Below are 27,553 nucleotides of genomic sequence, written 5' to 3'. Positions count from 1 at the left end.
CAACCAGGCTTATCACGAAGTGTACATTCCTAGTATCAGATTGAGCTGCAGGACATTCCCTACTGCTCTAGGGCAGATAGCCACTGGAAGCTTACCAGACGTTGCCATATAGTGCGGATTTCATTGTCGAATGAACTGTCCTTACGCGACAAGCTTGTCTGGCCAGTAGAGCAGCCACAGTAGCGATAGTTTCCAGCGGTGCACTACACTTACACAGTTTAAGCATAACTTCAGCCATCCCAACCCATCGCAAAACAGTCTGTGATACAGCCCCGATTCGGCAATGGGCTTGTATCGGCGTGGCTCTTGGCATACAAGTTGGCACCACCGGTCGGGCATGTATTGTGCCGCTTCGTGGACATTCTGGGCCAAGTTGATGCTGATTCACGTAAGCTACATATCGATCGGAGCGGTACGAAACGGGGACTGGGCTACGATGAACAGCAACGAGTGGCGTCCACCGGAACCAAACCCATGGTCACCGATGGACGGACCCGCTGACAGCCCGGTGACATTGTTGACAAGTTCGCTAGATCATGGCGCTCAAATCAGCAGTAGCTCATCCGCACAGTCGAGGTTGGACCACGAGCGAAAAAGCGTCACGGTAGCGGATATCATGCATTCGACGGTCGACTGGCCCTTAAGCGTAACAAGTTTCTACCACTCCCAGCAAAACCGCCCCCCGCAAACAAAACCCACGGCGGAAAAACATTTCCTGTTCCGGCGTGATTTGAGCAAAGCACAAAGTACTTCGCTACGCCATGCATTACCACCAGCCCGGGCGTGGGCAGACAATGGAACTGGTGCCATTTGCCAAGATCCTGGATCGATGGACGGAAATTGCACCACGACCCGGGAGCGGTCACCAACACTAATGACCAGCGCAAGCGGTAACACCACCGCCGACGAACTGCTCGTCCCGTACCCATCGAACCGCAACTTCACCGCGAACGAATCCGCGTTCGGCATGCTGAAGGAGCTGGAATTAGCCACACTCCAGTCGCCGCTGGAGGACAATCACACCGCCCACAGCAACACCGCCGTGAACCTAAACGACCACAACGACGCACTGTGTGATGACGATTCCGATCAGATGGAGTACAACGAGAACTGTTTCATCGATCACAACGTTACTTGCGTGGGGGATCCGGACTTTTGCAATCTCACATACAGCGAGTACCGACAGCTGCTGATGGATTACATCTACCCTTCAACGGGCGAGTGGATTCTCATTGCCTCACACACCGTTGTCTTCCTCATGGGACTGGTGAGTATGTTCCACCATCGTGGTGCTGTTTACCAAACTTATCGACACTTCCATCCTCATGGTCGTGTGCATTATGCACGAGACATACCGCCGCAGTTAGTAGGATGTAGAGTGACAAATAGTTTTCGATTGTACTACCGTTGATAATAGCCGGGTTGTCATTATTAATGGATTGAGCAAAAAAAAAAACAAACAAACCGAATGAATGAAAAGAACGTCCACGAACGAACTTTCGTTTGTACACGTAGATAGTTGTGATCGTCCGCTAAAGCTTGATTGTATTTAATAGACAAACATTGGGTAACTTCTTCATCATTACTTGTACCTTGTACTTGTTGCTTTCGTACAGCGGATATTTATGTACAAGGAGCTTGTTTTTCTGGAAAGATTTCAGTATTTTCAGTCGTTGATACCTAAATAAAGCCAACTTCTTGTAAACTCACAAAGTTTTCATAATAAACTAGCAAAGTTCGAGCCATCTACTGAATGGAGTAGACTTCGCCATCGACATTTTCTTGTCGAAGTACTATGGAAGAAGAAATAGCTCTTTTGAGGATTTTTTTTAGTGGATTTAAGTGCGACATTTTATTTCAAATTAAATGATTGCTGAAAAAAATCATCTTCAACATAAAAAAGGGAAAAAGTTTCACAATTTCCAGTTACCAGTTATCTGTTTTGAGTAGAATAACGAAATGGCTCGAACTTTACTAGTTTGTCTCGAAACTCTAGAACGCCTTCCTGTTTGGCGCTACAACCTCGAAAGAACTTGACCTACCTTTTCTAGTTGCTTCGACTTCAAAACTCTGTAAAATTAGGCTATTTTTGGAACTTTACGGAAGAGCAGTAAAACGCGTCTTTTCTGTATGATGGTTTTGACCGAAAGCACGATTTTAGTTTTTAGTTTTCGTTATGTCACTTTGACATTACCCAAATAACAAAAACAATCGATGACCGTGTTGTCAATATCTCTACATATATTTCATAGATTAAAGTACTCGACCGATGACAAATTTATGACACAAGCACGGGTCGAAAGTTGTCTTCAATTCATCATGAACTGTAGTAGTCCTTGATGTAAATCTCGACAAAACAAAATTCCCCGAAGCACTTCCCCAGCACTGAAGAACTGTGTGCGTGGAATAATTAATCTAAACCAATTAAGAAAAACAAAAACGCCAATTTACGTTCTACTAAACTTCACATGCTTCTCTCTATTTGCCTAAACTAATCACACGGAACATCCTGACCGGTCTTGGTTTCATATAAAACGACAGCCACTTCCGCTCGAGTACCCAACACAAAACCATAATCCTCTGTTCGATGCGTGTTGGTGTGTGCCTGTGGGTTAGTTCCCGAATGTGCTGAGCAGCACAAAAACAGATTCACAATTGAATTATAGACAGCGCACCTTTTTCTTGCGAAAGATTTTTACCGAAATGAGCCTTCCAGGGTAAATGCTCTCGAAATTTGTGCTTGTCGGCGTTCAACAGATACTTGCTACTTTCAGCTAACGTTCTAAACGGTGCGAAAGTACGTCGGAAGGTAAGAATATTCACTTCTCTCATCATCAACATTGGACTTTTTTTTGTGGTATGCTTGCACCCTGCAATAGTAAGAGTTTTTGTTCTGGTAAAGCAAAAAAGGAAAACTTTTTCTCCAATGCTGCCCCAAATCTAGTTGATGGAGATAGCCACTTCTTTGGAAGGGTTCCGGAAAGTTTTCCCCCTTAAAAAGCTTACGTTTTCCAACTGTTCCAGCTCGGCTAGTGAATGATAGCGATACCTTCCACTTGTGAAGCTTGGAAGGATTTGGTGATTCTATAGATCTCTATTATTGCTTTCTAGAAATCTCGAACAGTTCATTCGATTAATCCATGTGAATGAGGCAAACAGTTAATTGAGTTCAGTAAGAACTTGCTAGTTTGTGCTACATACGAGATATAGAAAAAAGCCATTGATTTTAAAATTATATTTCGCTCAACCAACGCCCAGCCAACATCCATGGATCATTGCGTTATTTCTTCATTAAAACTTGGTGCTAATCTCTTTCTTTCTCTCGCTCCATGCTCTAGAAACAGATAGAACACCACCAACTGAACAAACTGTGCATCGCACTCCAGAAACACTCTCACTGCGCTATACCCACTTCTCGTAAGAATCCTAAACAGATGGCTCAGGTGCAGCGCCGCGAAAGTATGAAAAGTTACTCCATACAATAAAGTTGACCAATCGGAGCAAATTTCAAAATTGTATTCCACTTTGATCCTTCAAACTTTGCTTTGTTCTATGGCGGTTAACTACTTCATTAGTCTATATTGCCTGCAGCTATGAAAACAATTTTTTGTCCCATACATACTTTCCTAGAAGAGTTGAGGGGTTTTTGATTTTCTGATCCTGACGTTTGCAGAATGCTTGGCTCACGAGCAGCTTCTGGTCAATTACGCGTCACACATACCCTCTGTCTTATTGATAGATGGGCCCGCATGTAGGTTTTCTTTGTGATGTCTTTCTTCTATTTTTTGGCTCCATTCGTTGTTTCTTTTCGGTCCATAAAATGTCAACTCCAATTGCTCTAGCAGGGCGTCGGGTTGTGTGTGTGTGTGTGTGTATTTGTTCTTTTTTTTTACATGTTTTAGATCGCTGCATGCCTTTCATGCCGTGGCTCTTAAGGCTCTAAGCGACAGCCATTTATCTTGAGTAGCTAAACATTACCAACCCACTGGTTGGCAACGTTTTCCAACCAAAAACGACAGCAAAACCGAATCCTCGCCTCGAGATATATATGTGGGTCGTTTCATGACATCTGGCCGGGTCATAATTTTTACGGAAGTGCCTTCAAATCAACACCGGATACCGTGGATAGACACCGGACTGTTATTTTTAAGGTTGAAGTGGCAAGGCGAAAAAAAAATTGCCACAATTTTTGCACACTTTGAAGTGTCACCGACTTTATTTTGCATTATGTTCAAATCAGCTCTGCTCTGCTGAGTGGATAGTGTGGTGCAATTGAAAAAGAAACAGATCAAAAGTTTCAAGTAAATAAATTGCTTGTCTCATTCTATTTGGTAGCGTTCTCGGCGATGATCATTTTATCCTCACATCGGTGAGTAAACCTTATTTTCCGTGCAATCAAATCAAAATTCTTTCTAGTGTCTCACACTCTCAGCGCAGGGCAGTGTGTAGTAGGAGCTTTAGCAGGTAGGAATGATTTATGACTTGCTCTCAACTCTTCACCCAAGTCTCGCTACAGTCTTTTAATCCCGGCTTCACACGGTTTTTTGAAGCTTAACTCATAGTGCGGCTTCCGCTTTTTTGTTCCTCAAGAAATTCCGATCAAGAGTAAGGAACTGTATGCTTCGGTTGATCGATCCGAAAACGCCACTTATTGTCATCGGTTTTGGGGGGAGCGGTAGGTGAGGACTGAGCACGCACCCTTAAGGGAAAATGAAATTCTTAACATATTTTCAATATGAGTGATTGGCTACAACAGTTTGGAATAGTTTTCTTCACACTAAAGTTCGAACCGGAATGAATGTGCGGTCTGATTTGCCGACGCCCGTCCCATTACGGACGATTGATTTACCCGGAAATGCCAACCGTGGGATTGTGCTCGCGCTCAAGAACAGTGGCGTTCAAGATGCGATGTAAATTGAAAGTTTCATTATCAAAATTAGATTCCGATGTTCAATAGCGCACCACAAAACCCCAAATAGGGCTAACGCTGTGTTGAGTGCTCTAGCGCTGGAAGTATTGGCGCTGCCTAAAGGTATCTATCACAACCGGAAGCTGTACGTGTAGGAAACAGCACTATGCAAGCTTCCCGCTAGGGTATGGGATCAATTTCGCAGGGCATGACGGACCAAGTCATATGCACACTGACGAACAGCATTTTCGAGAAGGCTAAAACGACAGACAGAATAAAAAAAAAACATAATCTCACACATCGCTTTCAATGCATAAATTAATGCTTCCCATGCTTCTAGACGAGCTGCTGCGATGTTTTCTCAGTGTGTTTTTGCGTTTTTTTTTTAAATAAGACTCAAGCTTCCTTTTACCATCGATAATTAAATCAACATAATTAAAAGCTGGCCTTTATCACATCATTAAACAATTACATAAAAGAGTCATTCTAAAAACTTAAATTACCACACAACTGATGAAGATTCGTAGTGCAAGTAAGACGCCTGCTTCGGGATTGAAGCCCACGTGACACATCACGCTGAGTGTCTTTTTACACCCCATTATTTGGGGTTTCGCTCCGAGCAGTATCGAAACCGTATCAATCATATAGCGCTCATCAGATGGTGGTTTTTGACCTTGCAGTAGCTTACGTTCGTTCTTTCTTTTTTGGTGAATTTGGTGGCCAAGATTCCATGCCAACATGACATGAGTTTTGCGCGACGCGTTGGCGACATACGAACATAATACACCGGGCTCTGTCCATCGGTCAGCAGAAGCGACCATCACTCAAGTACCATGTGTTTACAGAGCACCAATTTGACGTTAGCGTGGACATTTCTCTCCATGTACAGTGTGAACGCGCGCGAGTGTGTGTGTGTGTTTCGGACAACATTGATATGCCTTTCATCTTTCCAACCCATAGCCGATCGTTGCCAACCCTGAATTACTGGTGCGTGCAGACCGTAGACTCCAATAAACACGAGCCCGAGGTGATAGACAAAACAACGACTGTCCAGTGTGTGTCCAGTGTAGAGAGAGAGAGAGAGAGAGATGTGCGTGGCAGCATTACCCGAGTGGTGAATGTTTGGTGGACCGAGCATAAACACCGCCCGAGTCTCGGCTTAAATGGATTTCCTGTAATCCAAACAATCCCCATAATCTTCCCTTTTGGTTTGAAGCTCGTGGAGCTCGGAGCTATCGTTTGGGCTTCCCCTTTTCCTGCAAACTCGTTCTTCAATCGGAGCGATGGAATCTTCTCTCCAGAATACAAAACAAATTTGGCAATATATTTAAATTTAGGCAGTAGTAATGACCACACACTGGGTGACGAGACGACCTAGATTAGCGTACCACATGACACGTGTTTCTTGCTTGACCCTTCCAAAGTACTTCGGGAGTCAATTAAACTAAACACTCGGCAAAGTGAGCAGATCATTTCAATGGAACTCGAAACCCAACTGTCATACGCTGCATGTACATGCAATTAAGCAAAGTGTATTCATCACAGTAAAGCACGTACTAAACACTTCCCCGAACGGGTCTTAACCGGAGACGAGCAAACATTATAACAAGCTTAAATGATAATTGCATTGTGACAGCTTGCCTTGCCGAATGCCGATGGTTTTGAGTGCGAACGGTACGACACAAGCACGGTTGCCACCATCTTTTCGCCGGCGACCTATTTCTTGGCCGAGCTTAATTCACTTTTAACCTACTCCTGCGACGTGTACACCCTACGATGGAGCGATTCCGGTCCCTGCTTCTCATTAACGTGTGGAACGGCGTAAGCCTGTTTGAGCAAACAGCTGTCGAAAACGGCATCGCAATCATCACTGGCGGTCGACTTTGGTAGGCATAAATTACGCCCGGAATTAGCATGTTGCATGTAGCCGTTTAACTTCATTTGCATAACACGAAGATAGCCCAGAGGGAGACGCTATCTGCAGACCGGAAGACGGGCAGATGAAATATGGGTATCGTAAAGAAGCTTCCGCCACGCCATGTCTCAGTAGGCCTAATTCACAGGTTTTGGCCCACTTCAAGCCAAAGTGCTCATTTCGTTCGAGGATAAGTTTTTCCACACCAAATCCCCGGTGCATTGCATGTGTGGAAGGCTAGCCAAAGTTTAAGGCCTAAATTTAGACGATTCGATTGCTCATTAACTGCTTTCATCGGGCATCGTTTTATTTATACCGTTATATCTCACTCCCCCCGCTTTCGGGGGTGCCTTGCCGCACACATCCTTTGCTTGTGTATGTGTTTCCGCACCTAATTGAGCTGCCAGAAAATCCATTTTCGCCCGAACCGTATTTGTTTTCACTGCTCTCCATGCATGCCGAACAACAAATGCGATATCTTTCCATCAACCAGTTGCGGTTTCAAGGGTTCAAGCAGCAAACAAACAGTGGGCAATAGATGGCCATAGCATCAAAAAGATCATGCCATTCACATTAAGGTCGCATTCGTCAGCATCGAAACGTCGTAAACAGATAGCGGCTGCCGGATTTTGCCCGGCAAAGACGGCCGCTTGTTCTGTTTGTTGTGTCACGATGTATCGTCGTTAATCATGGACCACAGACGCACTGCCTGGCGAAAGGCTTCCGGCCGTCCTATAATAAGACATATGCTAAATACGTACGCATTTTCTCGATGTCGGACTCGGATTCGGCGGGCCATCTGAACTTGCAAAGTAGGGATTTTATCTTTTTTTTCCTTAGCTTTTCGATTGCCGACACTCTGCAGCATCGAGCAGCGAATTGATTAAAATGTTTGCTTTACCATGTTTGCACATAAACTATTTTTTGCGCTTCAAATCACATTTCCCACACAGTCTGGTTGGGGATGCTTCCTCAAGATTAGCACAACACGGCTGTAACAAAAACTAACAAACATTACCATTTGATTACCGCTTCTAATATCGATGGTTTTTTTTTTCGATTCAATAGGCTACAAAAACTTGATTCCTAATGTATAACAAATACCGACCGTTGCACGGATGGACCAACAATTCAATGTCTGCTGTTGTTGTGTATGTTTATCTATTGGCTTGGAACTATTCCAGACAGCAAAGAAGCTGCACCTTGCAGAATAAATTTGTGCTTGGGACAATAAAAAAAAAAAGTCGTCGCCATTCTGCCAAATGCCTAACAAAACATTCAAACGGTACGCTTCACTAGAACCAGACCGGAACAGCAGGCAACGCTCGCAAAAGTGCTTCACCATTTGCCCAATTTCACGTCCTTCTGTGTCACGTTTTATTTTTCATTTGCCTTACCATTCGGTGCTCCCTCTTCTATTCGGGCAGGTCGGAAATGCACTGGTATGCATAGCGGTTTACACCAACCATACGATGCGCACCGTGACAAACATCTTCATCGTCAACCTGGCCGTGGCCGACTTCTTCGTGATTCTGTTCTGTCTGCCGCCGACCGTCGTCTGGGATGTGACCGAAACGTGGTTCATGGGGAAGGCAATGTGCAAGGTGGTAATCTACTTTCAGGTGAGTTTATCATGTTGACACACAAAATCCTAACGCCAAATCAACAGCTCCTGGGCTGCGAACCAATATAGTATGCTGCACATACATATTTCCTACACCAAGCGGATAGACGATTTTATTCACAATGCCATATTTTTGCAGACGGAAAAAAATTCACTTAGCTTTTGGTTATGGCAACACATATTTTTATCGTGCTCAATATGTGGCGTGTCGCAACGTAAATATTGCATTTTCATGAGCATATTTCAGACTTTTTTTTAATTCTTAATGGACAAACTGACTGTGCCGCCTTTTTCATATGTATTTCAAATCGATTCTATATTATAGCAATATTAGTTTTTTTTTATTTATAGGTAGTTTCGGGTGATTTGTCATACCATAAATGTTTATTGTAGTTTCTTTATAATACTGATGGTGGTGTGAAATGTTAACTAGAGAAATTATATTTCACTTCTTTTGCACCATTCAACATTTTTATTTTTTACTCTTGTACGATGGAGCCGCCTAGTAGTTTATTATCTGCTGATTTTATAGTTATTATAAATCAGTAAAATATTTAATACAAATCATTCACGTCATTAGATACTCTTGCAGCAGAAAGTGTCCGTGTTTGTTTGATAATTTACTTATCGAATCGTCAAATTTTTGCATAAAAAAGCCTCGCAAGTTGAATACTGCTTTCTTCTTCTTGGTTACGGAGTCAATCAAATGGCTTACTTATCTACCATTTCGCTGGATAATCAGTCCTCGCTCAACAGTCCTCACCGGTCTGGATGGGATTTTAACCCCAGTTTTGCCATGTGAGAAGCGCTGTCACCGATAATGTTCCAGTGTTTCTTCATGGGAAGATACCGAATCCAGCCACATCCAACGAGTCCTTTCCCGCCTTCGTATAGGTCATACCCGCCTTACGCACTCCTACCTCCTAGAAAAATCAAGCCCTCCACTCTGCAGCTTCTGTTGTGTTGACATCACCGTCCGCCACATCCTCACCGATTGCCATGGTTACACGACACACCGAGCCACCTGCCAACCAGAAACTGATTTAACGACAATCCTATCACCCGACAAACTCCAGCAGAACCGCCTCATTAGATTTTTACGCATCAGTCATTTTACAGTAGAGAGGCGAATGTAGTCTCTAAGACTCAAAACCTCTATAAATAAACGAAAGAAAAAAATGGTTCCAGTGTTCGATATTACTACATTGTATCGTTTGTCAATATTCAAAATCAATCAAAAATGTCGATCATTTCGAAATTGTTCACTTATGGTGGAAGATTTCAGGTCCTCTCAACCTCTCAACAGAATATAGAACAGATTTTTTTGCTTATACATCTATGAATTGCCGGATTGTCCTCTGAAGGTGCTTTTTAACGGTAGGATTTTAGTGTTCAATATTATACAGGGTGTTCAATATATTCGAATACACTTTAAAAACGAGCTCAAACAATGTAAAAATAAGATATTATTTTTTGAGTAATTTTTTCTTGAAGCCATGTTTATTTACTATCTTTTTGGCTCCCTTTGTACTTTATCACGAGCTTGAGACGTTTCTCTAACGAATCGCACGCGGCACGCATCTGTTCCGTTGGCATTTCGTCCCAAATCTTGGAAATAACGTTCTTAAATTGGTCGACTGTGTTCACTTTATACAGGCTTTGCTTGGCCAGTATGTATGACCATGCATAGTAATCAAGGGGATTGAGATCCAGGGAACTGGGTGGCCATGATATCTATCTATAAATCTCGTCAAATTCTCCTAACACCACGCTTGGACGATATTCTCCGTGTGGGGGCGGAGCGCCATCTTCCCGTAGAGTTCCTGAAGTGCTGGAGCCACAACCTTCTCCAGAACCTCGGTTTTGTAGTACGCGGCGTTAATTTTGACGTTTTTCTCAATAAAACACCAAGGGAAGCTTTCCACGCCTGGATACGGCCCCCCAAACCATCACCGACGCGGCATTCTGGAACCGTGGGATGTTTATTTGGGACGGGGGGATGCTGACCAACGTCGGCGCCCACCGTCGATCATTTTGAACATTGTGCGGCTGTTCCAAAACGAAGAGTTTCAATGTATCCTTCGGTAAAGTATGTATCTATTTGCATCTGTCCAGCCTCTTCTTCTTTGTAGCCTCCGTTACTCCATGTCCTTTACGTTTCTTGTACGGCTTGTACCCTAGGCCCTTCGTCATAATAGTGTGAGTCGTCCCGACTGCTGACACATTCAGGTCAGCGGCGGTCTTCCGGACCTTGATGACTGCTGGCGTCCTCGCCAAACGCGGCCACCCGGATCTTATACGGCCTTTGGTCGAGGCCGTCTCCCGGTATCGGCGGATGGTAGTATAAAAAAAACCGCTTCACCCCGTGAGATTTCAACCGCCGGAATATGTCGTCGGGCTGCTCATTTCGCTCAAACAATTTTACTACAAGATCGCAGTACTCTTTCATCGTGCACAGTGTTTACAAACTAAGTGACAGTTAGTCTACAATCACATGCAACGGTTAGTCTATACGTGACACTAAAGCTGACACCAATACTAATACACAGAATACACAGAGTGCACAACTACAAATCGGCTTGAAAAGTTGTATTCGAACTTATTGAACACCCTGTACTAAATTAACTTTCTTGACATGTTACAAATTGAAAAAAATGTGAAAATTTATGAAACAAAACATATCCGGCAAGGTCATATAAATCATGTACCGACGTAACTTGGCTGTCCCAAACCCGTCACAGGTCGGTGAACTCGAGGGGCTCAAACACCAGGCGCCTCCATTTGGGCTGATTATTTATCTCGACAAATGTGCATGTGAAATTCATCAAAAATTAAATTGGGCATACAATTGACAGACGATGAAAATAACATTCAGTCGATCAAACAATAATAGCCGTTTAGGAAACTTAGTGATACAAACACAAAACGACATCACATTTGGTGATGTGAATTATAAATGTTTTTATGCAACAGCCTAGAGTCGTCCAAATTCTTGTTAACAGGTTGGCTGATAAGTCCCCGGTCTAACAAAGAAAATCAATTTTTTTTTGTCATAATTCGTTTTTATTATTCAACATAGTTCCCTTCATTAACCGAGTATGCCCGGGATAAGGCAAAGAATAAGGAGGAAATGCCTTATCAAGATGATTATAAAATTTACTCAACACAAGCGGTGTTGACAATACGGCACTGGACCGTCATTATTAATTATAAATAAATAAATAAATAGTTCCCTTCAAGAGCGATACAACGATTATAACGACCTTCCAATTTTTTGATACCATTTTGGTAGTACTCCTTCGGTTTTGCCTCAAAATAGGCCTCAGTTTCGGCGACCACCTCTTCATTGCAGCCAAATTTTTTTCCCTGCGAGCATCCTTTTGAGGTCTGAGAACAAGAAAAAGTCGCTGGGGGCCAGATCTGGAGAATACGGTGGGTGGGGAAGCAATTCGAAGCCCAATTCATGAATTTTTGCCATCGTTCTCAATGACTTGTGGCACGGTGCGTTGTCTTGGTGGAACAACACTTTTTTCTTCTTCGTTCTTTTTTCGTTCGTCAAGCAACCAAAAGTTGCTTGACAAAAGACTCTCTGTCTCACAAACTAATTGACATACAGACGTCAAATTTTGACACGAATCATTTGAAGGTTGGTGCTATATAAAAATAATATGCATTTAATACTAGCGGCGCATTTTATGTGTCAGCCTTGGGACTTATCAGCCAACCTGTTAAGCTTAAGTAATTAGTACGCTAACGTCATAATCTGTCTCAAGTGCTCTAGTATCTTCGGTAAAGTGATACATTTAATGTTAGGTCCTCAACAGTGCCCCTAAAACAGCCACTAAACTAAACACTTTCATCCATACTAGCTCATTCATCTCGTTCTTGTTCTGTTCTTGAATGAACAGAATGAATGAAACTCACTGCTCAATTGCTTGCAATACGATAGTTAATTTCAACAAATTCGTTTGGCTATGATTTTACCATTGTGGAAAATAAAACCAATGACTGAAATGTATTCCAGTCGAATTAAGCACAACTGACGCTCTCACCACAATCACGTCTTTAGTTTACTCTATCCACGCGAAGATGGTAAAGAACACGTGCACCACTTCATGTTACTATCGAATGAATGGTTTCGTAGCCCTAAACTATATCTCTATATTCAATGTTGAATAAATCTCACCTAACGCGTACCGTACCTATCTAGGTTCGTACCAAGCTACATTCTACTGGTCAGGTGGTGAATCAAAAGTTTGTTTTTTTTTTACAAAAACGTGGCTCAGAAACATTCACGAAGGACAAGTTTTTTTTTGCAACTGCAATGCTAACCGCTTTCAATGTACGTTTTTCTTGCAATTTCCTTTTTTCCAAACCAAAACACGTTTTGCGAACAATATCACTTAACGATTTTTCACGATCCGAGATGACACCTTCACACCAGACTGAGATCGTTCGCTTTGCGGGTGTCGATTTATACAGAACGGTTCTGCATTGATTACCTATTTCTTGAGTGCATCCCCTTTTTGCAGACAATAATGTACAATTGAACATTTCACAACCTGAGCACATGCTTAGCTCATATCAAATAATGACATCACACGCGATAAGCAGTAAGCTTAAATATTACACCGTTTTCGATTACGTTCAGTTTGATTCGCAATGCATTCGCCATTGTCATTAAATCTATTCCTGGCAACCCCTCTTTTGTTTCATCTCTAAAGCGTTTGACAGTTGAAAAGCTATCCTATTAATTAATCTAACCAGCTCAGCTTTCGTCAACCCACAATACGACACGGCTTGCTGCCAATTGGCCAAACGTGCAAACGGGCTGATGCAAAAGCTCACCAGCAGCATTCCAGCTGTGCAACGAACGTCATTCAACTATTGCAATCTATCACCACGCTTCGAAGGTCTTTCCCGTGCAGCGTTACCGGCTTCTACTCGTCACGCAATCCACTCGGTCGCATTCCGGAACTTCACTTTTATGGCGTGTCACCGTTGAGGCGCGACACACTCTGAACGTCGTGGCCGTCACCAATTCAGCACCATCCAACCGACCAACCGAACCAAACCATCTGCCTTTGCGCCTTTACGCCATCAAACCGAGTCAACCCGACGTCCGGATGGGAAGTAAATTAAATTAAGCGCCCGTAAAATATGCTTCTTTAATGATGCCAACCATTATCACGCGTTGTGGTGGTACGTGTCCTGTAGGTTGATGCAGCTAGGATGAGCATGGGGAGCAAAAGTGTGCCGGTTTGGGTAAAGGGGGAAAGAATCGAAAGGAAGCCAAGCGCCGTCAAGAGGGCACACGGCAAAGAAGCACGTGTCATAAAAATATTAATATTATTAATAAGTTATTTGAACATTAATGGGACCGATGGCGCTTTGTCCTTGGTTTCCTAGCAAGACAGCATGTCACGAAAATAAACATCGATCGAACTCGTGCTAGAATACAAACTTTTAACTAATACACCCTTCAACGAACACCTTCAATCCGGAAACTTTTTCCGTAAGTATGTTCGCTATGTTCGTTACCCAAAGTTTTCTTCTTTTTTTTATCGCCAGACAATACTTTGTCAATGTTGGTTCCTCTTCCTTGATGTACCACGGCTTCTCGACGAACCATTTTAGGTTTCGCTGCATACCATGTCGTAACTGTGAACGTAATAAATATTTATTAAACGCTCTATGATATTTTGCAAGCGTGGCAGCTTTCCGCAGCTATTTTGCAGCTCTATCCTGGCAGTGACTTAGGCACTGCAATAGGCAAGCCGCAGGCAACCAAGAGAAGCAAAAAAAGAAAAACGCACGAGCGTAAAACCACCGAACGTGTCACGCATCGGAGGTGGGATGTGAAAGAATGTCGAGCAGAGATTTTCTCGTAAAATCGTTGACATAATGTCGTACAAATCCGCCCCCGACATCCGGCCGGTGCCCGGAAGCGATGCGTTGCGTTACTCCGACGCAATGTGGCGTACAACTAACTGACACTTTCCCACTAGATACCCTACCGGCTAGATGATTAATGACCACAGATCACACAGATCGACCCCTAGATCCATCCTCCAGCATTCTAAGTCAAAGGACAAAGATCCAACCATCCATGGCGGGACCATGTTTGTTTTGAATATGGGATTCCATGCTCCCCACGCATGGAACATTCTTGTGCGAGTGCGCTGACTCATTCGAGTGAAAATTATCAACAGCCGCCCGTTTAACGATCCTCCGTCCGAAGGAAATGACAATATTTCATGCATATATTTAGGTCCCTACCACACAATACACGGTGCCCACTGAAACGAGCCACTATTTTTGCATAGATTCCATTGTTATCCATTCAAAATCTTCATTTCGCTGTAATTGTATCATCACCGTGGCGGTCTAATAGCGACAAAGGCGAAACGACGAAAAACTAACGATGGCATGAGGTAATGATGTGTGCAATAGTTCAAAACATTCAACACACTCAAATAAACGATGTTTGGTGCTGTTCATTCATTCATAGGAAATATAATCTATAAACACTTTAGTGATAAAAATTCAATTGAACAATTCTTTTGATTTCAACCGATTTAAGAGCTCTACTGAATTATTCTCCCATTCAAAGGTTGCTCACGATTTAAATTATTCAGGTACAACTGGTCGTGGCAAAAGCGACTGCTGTTCGCGCAGCAAAACCGAGCATCGAATCCCAGTTGGTTCGCTTCCGCGTAGTGCGGACTCTGACTATCCAACTACGATGTATTATCAAGTTTGCAGAATATTGTTCTTTTTACCTCGGATTAACCCAGTCAGTTTGAGATGTTTTTGTCACCAATTGCCAAGGACCCAATTGATTGCTATTATTGCGTAAAATGATTGAAAATCCCATTTTACTGCCGTCAATCTATTGACGATAAATTCAAACGGAAGCCCGTGGTAGCATATGATTATGGCATATGATAAGGAATAAGTTAAAACTATTGCTTAAATTTCTTTATATAAATGACTAATCCGTAAAAATCTAATAATGCGGTTCTGATGAAGTTTGTCGGGTGATAGAATTGTCGTGTCATTGGTGTCTAGTTGGCAGGTGGCTCGGTGTGTCGTGTATCCATGGCAATCGGTGAGGATGTGATGTCAACACCACAGAAGCTGCAGAGTGGAGGACTGGATTTTTCTAGGAGTAAGGAGTGCGTAAGGCGGATATGACCTATACGAAGGCTGGAAAGGACTCGTAGGATGTGGCTGGATTCGATATCTTCCCATGAAGAGGTGTCGTGCTTGATAGGACGGAGTTTGTTGCTGAGGTCTACGTTGTGCCATGTGGAGTTCCAGTGTTTGGAGATGATGGTGTTTGTGAAGCGGATGACATCATGGCGTGAAAGGGTGTTGTATGGTTCGTCAGGAAAGAGCCGACCATTGTTGGCAAGTTGGTCGGCTTTCTCGTTTCCGTTGATCCCGGAATTACCCAGAATCCAACAGAAAACGATTGTCGGGGATGCATGTATGGAGTCTAGGAGTTAGATGTGGGAGTCTTTGGAGGTGCCGTGTTCCAGGGCAGCCAGAACACTGGCACTGTCGCTGAAGATGGTGTACGGTCGGTCAGTCTGTAGTTCTTCGTCGGCGGCTAATTGAATCGCTATTGCTTCGGCGGAAAAGATGGAGGTGTGATTAGGAAGTTTGATGGCGCAGTTGTCCATGGGGGAGTGGATCCCACAGCCGGCTGAGTCCAGATGAACGGAGCCGTCTGTAAAGATATGATGAAAATGTTTGTATTTAGTCTGAATTAAGTGAGTACAGGTACTATTGGCGATTTGGCTGTTTTTTCCGGTTCCCCGAAGAAAGCTTTTAAGTTCCCTGTCTATGGCAGGTGTACGGAAATACCAGGGACGAATTCCCCGGCGGGTGGATTGTATTATCGGTGGTAGTTGTTGGTTGGTGAGTGTCTGTAGTTCTGCTTTTGCTCTGGTGATGATTGCAGTTACGTCGAATCCTTTTTCAAGGATCCGAGCTGCAGCTTCCACTAGTCGGTTGGTGATGACATGTTCGTAAACCTGTAGTGAGGACTGACTGTCCAAATATGTGGTATTAGCAAGTAATAGTTGCAATAACATATCCGTTACTTTAAAATCGAAATTAAATTTAAAAATTCTATCTACTGTCTACATATTCGCATTCAAACCGCCTACGGAGGATCTATTGGATCGAATGATTCGATGCCCGGTTCTGTCATCTGAAGACCGACAACGCTACCTTCTCTACCATGTACAGCAACTGCTTCAAGCTACTGCTTATATTAAGATACTTCATTATGTCTAGCCAACATCAGCAGCAACACAGTCGCAACAACATCAGAGACAGCAACAGTGCAGAAGACGAAGTGCCTCCGCCATCTCTGGATGAGGTTGTCGGCGCCATCAAGCAGCTTAAAATCGATAAGGCTGCTGGTAGTGATGGACTGGCGGCCGAGCTCTTCAAGATGGGACCGGAGAGGCTTACCGTCGAAATGCACAAGCTGATCACGAGAATCTTGGAACAAAAAAAACTATCAAAGGAGTGGAAACTGGACGTCATTCACCCAGTCTACAAAAAGGGCGACAGACTGGAATGCTCAAACTATCGTACCATTTCAGTCCTTAATGCCGCTTATAAGACCCTGTCCCAGGTCTTGTTCTGCAGACTTGTCCCCCTTGCTACAGATTTCGTCGGCAGCTACCAAACGGGGTTTGTTGGAGGCAAATCCACCACCGACCAAATCTTCACTCTTCGGCAGATCCTCCAGAAGTGCCGAGAGCGCCAGAGCGCCCTACGCACCACCTGTTTATCGATTTCAAGGCGGCCTACGATACCATGGATCGAAATGAGCTATGGAACATAATGCAGCGGTACCACTTCCCTGAAAAGCTGATCCGGCTGCTAAAGGCCACCATGAATGGGGTGCAGTGCAGAGTGAGAGTATCGAACATGCTGTCGGAATCGTTCGAATCTCACAGGGGTATGAGGCAAGGAGACAGACTCTCCTGTCTACTGTACAATATAGCATTGGAAGGTGTCATACGAACAACGATATCCGTGGCATGATTCTCTACCGGTTTCTTCAATTTGTTGGCTTCGCGGATGACATTGACATCGTGGGCAATACGACAGCGAAGGTGAGTCAGGTGAACACCTGACTGAAACGAGAAGCAGCAAGAATTGGGTTGATGATCATTGCGACGAAGACGAAATACCTGCTTGCCGGAGGATCTGATCGTGATAGAGCCCGAGTGGGAAGCGTCGTGTTAGTCGAAGGCGACAACCTCGTGGTAGTAGAGGAATTCTGCTATCTTGGGACTGTCGTAACTTCGGATAACGATGTCTGCAGCGAAATCCGGAGACGCATTGTGCAGGGGAATCGTGCCTACTACGGCCTTCACCGTCTGTTGAGATCCAGAAGACTTCGAAACCGTACTAAATATGAAATATATCGCACACTTATTCGCCCGGTGGTCCTTTATGGCCACGAGTCTTGGACCATCCGAGCGGAGGATGCAAACGCTCTTGGCGTGTTTGAGCGTCCCATCCTCCGGACCATCTTTGGCGGTGTGTTCGAGCATGGAGTGAGGAGGAGAAGGATGAACCACGAGCTTGCTGAGCTATACGGAGAACCAGATATCCTGACGGTAGCAAAGACCGGCAGGATACGATGGCTGGGGCATGTTATGAGGATGCCGGACTCATGCTCCGCAAAGAAGGTATTCGTCAGCGACCCCCAGTTCGGCACGAGGCGTCGGGGAGCACAGCGAGTTCGTTGGCTGGATCAGGTGAAGTGTGACCTGTCGGAGATCGGGTGCCTACATGGATGGGAAACTGCAGCCAGGGATCGAGTTTCCTGGAAATCTATTGCTGACCAGGCCATGTCACGACGACGTGCTCTTTAAAAGAGCAGGCCAACATGAGTGATTATGTCCAATATTCTTCTTCTTGGCTTAACGGCTTTAATGGCTTTCTAGACTGCTGATATCACGTAGTTGGTTAGTCAATCCTCACTACGGGGGGACGGTTCGGATGGGATTTGAACCCCGGTCCACCTCACGGTGGTCTACGGACCTCCGGGCCGCCCCGATTATGTCTAATGACTCAATCCATTTTACTATTCATGATCACTTCAGTATCATCGTACAATTGCAGTATTGGCACTAGTTGTCAATACGATAATTTCGCTTACATGTTTATAACTATCGCTATTTCAAACAATTAATACAGTGCGATCTACAAAAGCTACAACCAATATTGTTGTGTTATTTCATTCCAATGCCATTACGAAAATCCCTTCTATTTTGTTTACATCGTAACTTGAACAAAGCTGCCACTGTCCACTTTGAATTCTTTTTTCTGCTATTTTGGTTGCAACACAGTGCAATTTTCTAAAAAGCAATATATTTCATAACTGCGTTCTTCACTAAAGTGCTGTGTGTGTGTGTGTGTGTGTGTGTGAAATTGTTTCATTTGTTGGCATCAAAATATGTTGCAAATGTGGTTACTCAAACCTCATCCACGGTGCCTACTCACCACAACTACAACCGTCATCAAACCCATTTATTATTTGTGCGGAAAATATTAAATTTACATATTATTTTTGAAACCGATTCGAGCACACAAGCGATTCACAAGAAACCTGGTGCACAAACAAATGCAATCAGAAATTGCAATAATCAGTACTTTGTTGGGTGGAATACGAGTATGGCATTTCTGTTTCCGCTAACTACGAAGATAGCTTATTTATCTTCAGAAGCAAATAAATAAAACATTATTCATAGATTTCAAGGTTTATCTTTTTTTGAGATCATTATTTTAAAAACCAAATAAAATAATAAACCATGAATTAGTGTTCATCGTGCATCAACAACTGATGTAAGAATTATCCTTCGGATGTAAGTAAGAACCTACGGAATAAACAAAAACATAAATTATTTAAATAATCATGTTCACCAACTTATTACTTTCCCCGCCTCGTCCATTCACTCGCTCTCTCGCAAACCGTGATTATATTATGTGACTGTTTGCATCCGATTTCTCGTCCTACCTACAGTCGAGCGAACATTTTCTGTGTGTTCCGTGTTGCCGCACCACCAATTTAAATCTAAATGCAGCTTTGATTGGATTTCTGACGTTCCATCAGCGTGTCACTACCACGTCGCGATCCACACGCCCTTCAACTGCGTTTGCTCGCTGGATTTCAACCTATCTTGGCCCCGTTTGAAATTCTCAATCGCCTAGTTGTAGCTGGCAATTGCCTCAACTCCCTAAGCTCATAAATATTATGATAAGATAAATGAAATATTACCCACTCGTACAGCCGCCAATGTGTACACTACACTATACTTCGCGTTCGCGTAACATGCTCTTTTCGATTTGAATACTTCTTTTTCCCTATCCAGCTTCGTTATCCTGGTACGGTTGGTGATGATCCTACACACAAACTCCTGCCTAAATCCCGTTACTTACCTACGCCAAACGCTGGGACGAGTGAAACTCCCGACAAAGTAAACCGAACGGCTATTTCCAGTTAGTTTCGCGAAGCGATAGAAAAGTTTCTACGGACTTCACTTATGATGGGAAGGTTAACGACTTGCTTCCCAACGACCGGCCTCGAAACCTTGAACCGGCGAATTTCTGCGTTCGCAAAGTGATATTTATTAGAGCGAACGCAAGACTCAAGACGCAAGAAAGCTTTCCTACCCGTCCACAAGTCCGAGGTGGCTTAACGCGGCGTAATGTAATGTGTAAAAATCCTGAGCCAATATTTTCACCTCTGCTTACCCACAAAAAGGCTCGTTGCGGTTGCGATGTTTGTTTACCTTTTCCCATCTCTGTCAGCGAAGGTGAGCAAAAGGCAAAAATACAGTACGCGTATGTGTGTGAGCAAACGAAGGGGTTTTTCCAACGACCTACAAGTTGATGAAAGATTTGTGAAAAATGGTGTGAAGAAAAGCAATCAGTAAACATCGGACCGCACCAACAAAAAAACCCACCCAAACCTATCAAAAATGGAGAAAAATCACGCCCCTATGTCTCGCGGCCAAAGATCGTCCGCCGTGCTCGCGGCCGGCACACGCTTGACGTAGGGTAACGTAACCTTCCCTACACCGGTGCCAGTACCGTCCATGGCTTGTGCATGAAAGAACATTTAACCACTTTCACGCTTATGGTCACGGTCGAAGAAATGTATTCGAACGGATGATTGCGCCACCGAATGTATGCGCGTTCGTGCTTACTGGTGAAACATGCAATTGTAAACCCAAGCACCCCATTGCAGTTTCTTTCGATGGAAAATCTATTTTTTACCCACGGATTTTCGGGGTCTTTTCTGTTACGATTTACCTTCTATGTTATTTTTCAAGATGATTTACTTTACGTTGAGTAATATCAAGCAGCTTCACACACGAAAAGTGTCTGACGACAGATAGGTTTACACAAACACCAAGCAACTGTTCCGGAGGTATTGGCTAGGAGAGTTTTATGCTTTTAGCATCGCTGATTTTACCCTCGAGTACCCTAAAAGCAATAGCTACGTGTATAATTCTTATTTAAAGAAAAGAAATGGTTTGTTAAACTTGAATATTCACAGTCATGTGTGAAGCTTTGTTGTATTGTACAGCATGAAACAACAATCAACCACTCATACCGTTTTTTTTTTATATTAATCAATATGTGATCAAAGCAATAACTTACTGTAACGCAATACTAATTTATTTCATTACTTTTCATTAATCTTTCATCATAGATATTACTGCCCAAGCTCTGCAAATATCCTAACGTTCGATGCCGTTCAATTAGCGACGCCTTAAGTGTCGACGGCATTTCCTTCCATTTCAATTAGCGTTAGACATTTACATTGCTATTTAAAAAGAAAGCTCGCTCATGACTAATATGGTTGCATTGCGGAAAGCAGCTGCGTCATACCACTGATAAATAGCAGGCAATACATTTACAAATTGCTCCCCATTTCTGGGGCTCCTATCTGATGATAATACATAGAACGAACCTCAAAACAGTGTAACTTCATACTCAAAACATTGCCACAAACTGAAGTGTTTCCATAACTTTTAATACAACATTTAGAAGACGAAAAACCATCAACATCATCGCTTGTCTACTCGCCGTACATTACACATCGGTAACGAATCAAATCGTAAAATTAACTTCCAATGGCGCTGGGTGGTCATTCGTTCGTCATTTTCGTGGATGCATCCTGCTGAGCCGGCATTCAATATCCGTTCCGAGCGAGCGGGAACGTGCGGAATTGAAATAAATTAAGATGTTGAAGAAATTTCCTACCCAAATTAATGACTTATCGATCGAGCCGAAAACAAACCGCCTTCCTTAGAAACAGCGAGCAAAACTCACTCAGAAATTACTATAAACTGAATCTAGCTGCAGTTATAACCTTCGTTTGCAATAAGGACTCTTGAAATTTGTTTTATAGGAAAGTAAGAAAGTTATATGTCGTATAAAAATGATTTTTTTACTAAGAGCAAATTAGACAAACTTTGAGAATGATGTATTTGAGCCGATGTAACGATGTAAACAATTTACACTCATCAGCATCTGATGTTTATATGCAATGACACCAGACATCATGCTAGACGATCTGGCATCTTTCCAAAGTATGTCAAAAAATTACTTCAGTATGAGTAATGAACCTCACGCAACCGCCACGACATTACAGAAAGGAATTCAATTTTTGTTACACTTGACCTTGGTGCGAGGTTGATTCTTCTGAGGATACTTTTATAATTCCCTTCTCCCAAAAACAAACAAAAACTACATCATCAAACAAGCTAACTAACCAGCTTCGAAACAACTTCAGCACCGTGCAGCTTTTAAGAGAAAACAAAATTGATGGTTATTTTCCACCTACTGACTTAGAAACCACTTTCTAAGGCACAACGTGACGGAAGAGCTGCAAACTTCATTTACCACTTATTAGCCAGTCGCTGTGTTGCCCCGGTCAGCAGTTGTAGATCTCTGCAGGGCCTCACAAAACATAAGACGAACACAAAAACACTGTCTCACGGCGATAGGAATACGTGGAACCGGTGCCCTAGCTCGCACACGCACTCGCCTGGAGCTTGCCTTTGCTGTTCTCCTGTTAGCTAAACTTTAACGATGGAGGAAGTGTTGAGTTCTTGTAGCGATAAACAAATTACGACAATCACTTTTTCCTCTACCGATTCGCCTCCGCCGTGCCGATAGAGCACTTTCCTGGCATCAACATTGCAATACTGTGCAGGGGATCAACCAAGTTTTTGGCTTTTCCTTTTACCACAGCTTTCGCCAATGTTTCCACTTATTTTCTGCTTCCTTCCTGTTTCTATTCTAAAACGACGACCTCTTCACATCTAATGGTGCAGAGTTGCAGTCAACGGTGGCGATAGAAATTGAAAACATTTTCCATTGCGCTTTAGCAACTGGACCACCAGCAGCCGGCATTTGCTTGGATGCTTCGGAACATGAAACACATGGAAATGGATGATCTATGTTTGAACTATCTCAAGTGGTTAAGATGCTTTATCCCGGAGACTCTTATGGTCATAACATCAACCGCAACACCGAAACACACCTTCAGTTCACTTTCACCCGGCAAGTTCTCGTCGCTTCATTACGTCCAAGCGTCTCTGGCTTCGCTTTTATTAATGGCTTCTCATAATTTTTAGCACCCATCTCGTCGCAAAGCACTCCATTTATAACGCTGGGCAAGCACAACATGGACATGTACGCTTGGCTCCGACAAACGCACACGGCATGGGGTGTGTACCGCCACCACGTGAGTGGATTTGTATTCACTTGTTCGGTTATTATCGTATATATATCTTACGCACGAGTGACATTCAAGATTGTTGTTGAAAAGGAGGGAATTCAATCAACACTACCGGATGAAGTGAGTTCTTCACTTCATTAAATTATGCAATAAAGGCTTATCCTACAGGTTACCTCATAGGAACATTTTATAACTCTAAACACGGTAAAGAGGGAGCCATTTAATTAGGTATCTCTACGGATCCTTCAGATAGCTTCGATTTGAAAAGACGAAAGACGATTCTAACGCAAAAAAAAAACGTGAATTTACAGATCGATCAAACTCATTTTAATCACAGATTATTATAAAGCTGAGTGGCGTTTCGTTGTGGAAAGTTAGAAACACTTCCACAAGTCCAATAGTGATGAAGCAATATCCGTAGTTATTACTATTCATCCGTAATTGCTTCTTTGCAATGCGGTCATGTCGTTCTTGAGGAGTGAACTAAATTGCTAGTTCACAAAACTTTTACATTAACTAAATCTCTGTCTAAAGGCCATTGCAGAGAGAGAGTGATTATTGGAAAGAAAGAAGAAATTTTAATGCTTGAATCGAACAATTTTAATATCATCTCAAAAACAGTCATCCTACTAAAGAGCTACTGTGAAGGTTTTATTTGAAGTCAATACATGTGCAAGCATTATAAGGTTAAATAAAACATGCTGCCTTGTAGAGACAACAAGCAACAACGGAATGGACGGTAATTAGTTAGTTTAGAAAGGCCACTTTAAGCTAGCCTGGCTTAATGGATCATTATGTCAATTTGGTTGAAACGTTTAAAAATTTTCCCTTTAGGGAAACTCTACAACAAACCTAGATCAAACAGTAAATAGTGATTTATGCAATTTCTACAAATCCATCGATTTTGTAGCGGTGCAAAATTAAGAAACTCATTCTGACACCTACGGTTTGTCGCTGCCGGTCAACCCGTACCCCGAAGAGCCAAACGAGACTTAATGGCATCTTCGCTATCTGCCTGCGCTGGAACAAACTTGTATAAATCTTCAATGCTGACATTTGCCACATACCATTAGTTGTAATTTATGTACATTTGTAATTACATCCTGGACGTTGCGGGATAAATTTCCACACCGTTCACTGAACTTACCCATGAAAAATATGCTGTCTTTCGCGATTATCCTGCAAAGCACGTGCCGTGCTGTTAGAACGGTTTTTGGCTAGTTTGGTAGGATTCTCGGTATTGCATAAAGGCTAACGGACAGCAGATAAAACTAAAGCATTTTATCCGTCCTGTACGCCAACAACAGGTATCTGTGAGTAAATCGTTTGAAGTTGATATAAAAAAATGTCTTTTCTCTGAAACAGTTTTTGTAGCTTGTTTTAACAATAGGCCTGATTATCTCTTACCAACGGAAATGTATCAAGACAGGCTTGTCATTACAAACGGAAAATAAATTTGCATTATGAAACCATTCCTGTGACAGACAAGATTCGTGAAGCTAATTTTTTTTTTCGTTAAATCTTCAAAATCAACCTGTCAAAGTGATGAAACCAACAAAAAAAAATCCAAAAGTGTAAACAACTGTTCTCGTTGAGAGATATTTTGTGTTGTAGATGATATTTAGAATATCAAAATGTTCTTTTTTTTTAAAAAATGATGTGATGATGAAAGAACAGAAGATCTTACTAAACAGCGTAGGCTGTTTCGTAGTATGTTCGATCCTTTGGAACTTACTAATCAAGCAAGAGTTTAACCTGTGAAACTTTTGTGTAAACCCTTTTTGATATGTTCTGGAGGTTGTTCTTTTCAGATTCAAGAAAAATGTTCGTGTATCGAAGGAATTTGTGGAAACAAATGAGCAGCAAGATGCCCTACAATACTTTTTTCCAGTCATTCTTTCGAAAATATCCTTTCTGAATTAAAATACTCACATTTTGATTGGAACTGCACAAGAAAACGAACTGGAAATACACAGGAACTAGTGAGTTTGGCGCCTTTCCGTTTCGAATAGGTAACGGAAAACAGTTTGACAAATATGAGTCTTCGTTTGTGTTAGAGAATACTAATTCTTGACAGCTTATTTGTAAGCTTGCCTTTCGTTAAGTTTTTTTTTTTTTCAACTGACAACACAAACGGCTGTCATTATTCGAATCTTCCGTTATTGACAACTTGTCTTGACAATTTGTATGTGATAATCAGGCATAATAACTGATTTTTGATAAGCTTACAATTTGACTGTTGGAATTGAGTATGCCTTATGAAATTTGTAATTATTCACCACATTCGGTGTTGACCATACGGTAAAGGGCCGTTGTCTTCGAGTAAAATAAATTTGAAAAATACAATTTTGCTATCTCTTGCAGAAGTTTACTGCTTTAAGATTAATCATGCTCCATATAGCATACAGCAGAATTGTATCGCCCATCGCTGCAAAACACACCTTTACCTACACAGCACTTCTGTCAAACATTCTCCATTTAAGGCTCTGTTTACCTACGGAAACTCGGCGTGTTTGCCAAGCATTAGAGGAATATTTTCCATTAGCGAATAAGACTAAATCAAGCAAGTGCCAAACAACAGCTTTTCATACAGTGAAGTGATTTCAAGCAGCGATCAATGAGAAACGATACACTCGGATTAGGTGGTGTCGTGGTGTGAACGATGACATCGCCGGAAGTGTTTATCTACCCAAGATGGTGAAAACCATTTCACGCACCATGCAAACTGCAAACGTGCCTCTAAGTACAGTAACAGTGATTAAATAGACCTTAACCCTCCTAATTGACTATGTAAAATTTTGAAACCCAAAATGCCGAGATTTCAAAGTTTAAAGATTATCTTGCTTGATTATTATTCGCACCATGTTAAACCAATTTGCATCGGAAACGATGATGCTTGCATCGGAAACGATGATGATGGAAACGATGACTTTAAAAACATTGCTTCAATCAAATTAACAGCTTAGCATAATTTAATGTGCTAGCACAAACTTAACTTATTCAAGAGTGGTTTGATAGTAACCCTTCGTTTTGATCTCATTATTTGAAATTGTATACAGCAATCAGAGAAGAAGTTATGTTTGGTTCATCAGTATTCATTTGGACTTGTCGAGAATGTTCGACAAAAATCCTATGAAAAAAATATTGTATTTATGTTTAATTAAAAAGGGATTTTTAAGTGATTAAATACACCTTTAACAAACGGGCTGGCTAAAAAGTGGTCGACCAACCCTTCTTGCCCATCTACTGATAGCACGAAGAAGTTAAATACACAGCTTCAGAAAGGGACAATACGAAAACCGAAAGAAGATTACCAGAAAAAAGATTAAAGCGAAAATTATTTTACTTCGATTACCGCTACGAAGCGTTGCAAACGATTCGCTATAGCCGCTAACATCTCGTGCAAATATTTATGCATCAAATTTGTATAAATTAGCAATAAAAACCAGGACTAGAAATAGATTTGCTCGATTTACGAACGACGGTATTCGATTAGGGACGTTGAAAAGCTATCGTTATGAAAACTGAACAGTTAAAGCCGATAAGATGCTATTATCGCTTAAGCTATGGAAATCCCTTACGTGCTGTGAAACTCTCACCAATACAGTTAACAATTGTACGATTTGAATAAACCTTCTGCAAACTTTCTTTCCGACTAGTTTGCAGTTTTTTGTCATTTTAATATATTTTTATAATGTGAAAATGTGTCATTTCTACTTTCCACTTTCATTAGCAAACAAGTTGTGAAATAAGTTTAAACCAATTTTTCAGACACTTTAAATTACGCTTCTGGCACGGCAGTTGAACTTCAACTCCTACTCAGCGCTTCGATATTTTTATCAAAACAACCCACTTGAGTATCAATGCCACTAAATGGTACTTCAATGTTCTTAGTAAGCCACAAAACCACTAAGCCAAATACAACCTATCTCAAATCGATCCTGCTCTCATCTATCGAGCATTCCATCAACACTGACCGTACACATCACATGGCCATTCCACTAACCTTCGTCATTCTTCTTCGTATTTTTTTTTTGTTTTCTTCTTGATGGCTTTTTCTACCTTTCAGACCGTTTCGGTGACAGTTTCGGTACTAACGCTGACATTCATTTCGATCGATCGCTGGTATGCGATATGCTTTCCCCTACGCTACAAACCGAGACCCGAACGTGCCTGGCGCTCGATTGCCCTCATTTGGCTCATTGGCTTCCTGTCGGGTAAGTAGTCAGGCGGTAAAATCGTCCTAACTCGGCCGGTAAGCTTCTGCACAGTTGCCTATCAACCGTTTATCATATCGCATCATCAGATTTCCTG

The 27,553-nt window shown here is 42.3% G+C and overlaps 1 protein-coding gene across 1 annotated transcript in view; it reads left to right on the top strand.

Annotated features, from left to right (window-relative positions):
• Positions 1–283: 283 nt before the first annotated feature.
• LOC126561637 (neuropeptide SIFamide receptor-like) overlaps positions 284–27,553 on the top strand; it is a 36,452-nt gene continuing 9,182 nt past the window's right edge. Inside the window, exons 1-3 of the mRNA XM_050217909.1 lie at positions 284–1,267; positions 8,252–8,446; positions 27,309–27,456. Of these exons, the coding sequence (XP_050073866.1) occupies positions 284–1,267; positions 8,252–8,446; positions 27,309–27,456 (1,327 nt within the window). The remainder of the gene's footprint in view (positions 1,268–8,251; positions 8,447–27,308; positions 27,457–27,553) is intronic.

The sequence above is a fragment of the Anopheles maculipalpis genome, chromosome 3RL (assembly GCF_943734695.1).
Source record: "Anopheles maculipalpis chromosome 3RL, idAnoMacuDA_375_x, whole genome shotgun sequence".
Classification (NCBI taxonomy): Eukaryota; Metazoa; Arthropoda; class Insecta; order Diptera; family Culicidae; genus Anopheles; species Anopheles maculipalpis.
This window is presented reverse-complemented; position numbering and strand designations above follow the sequence as displayed.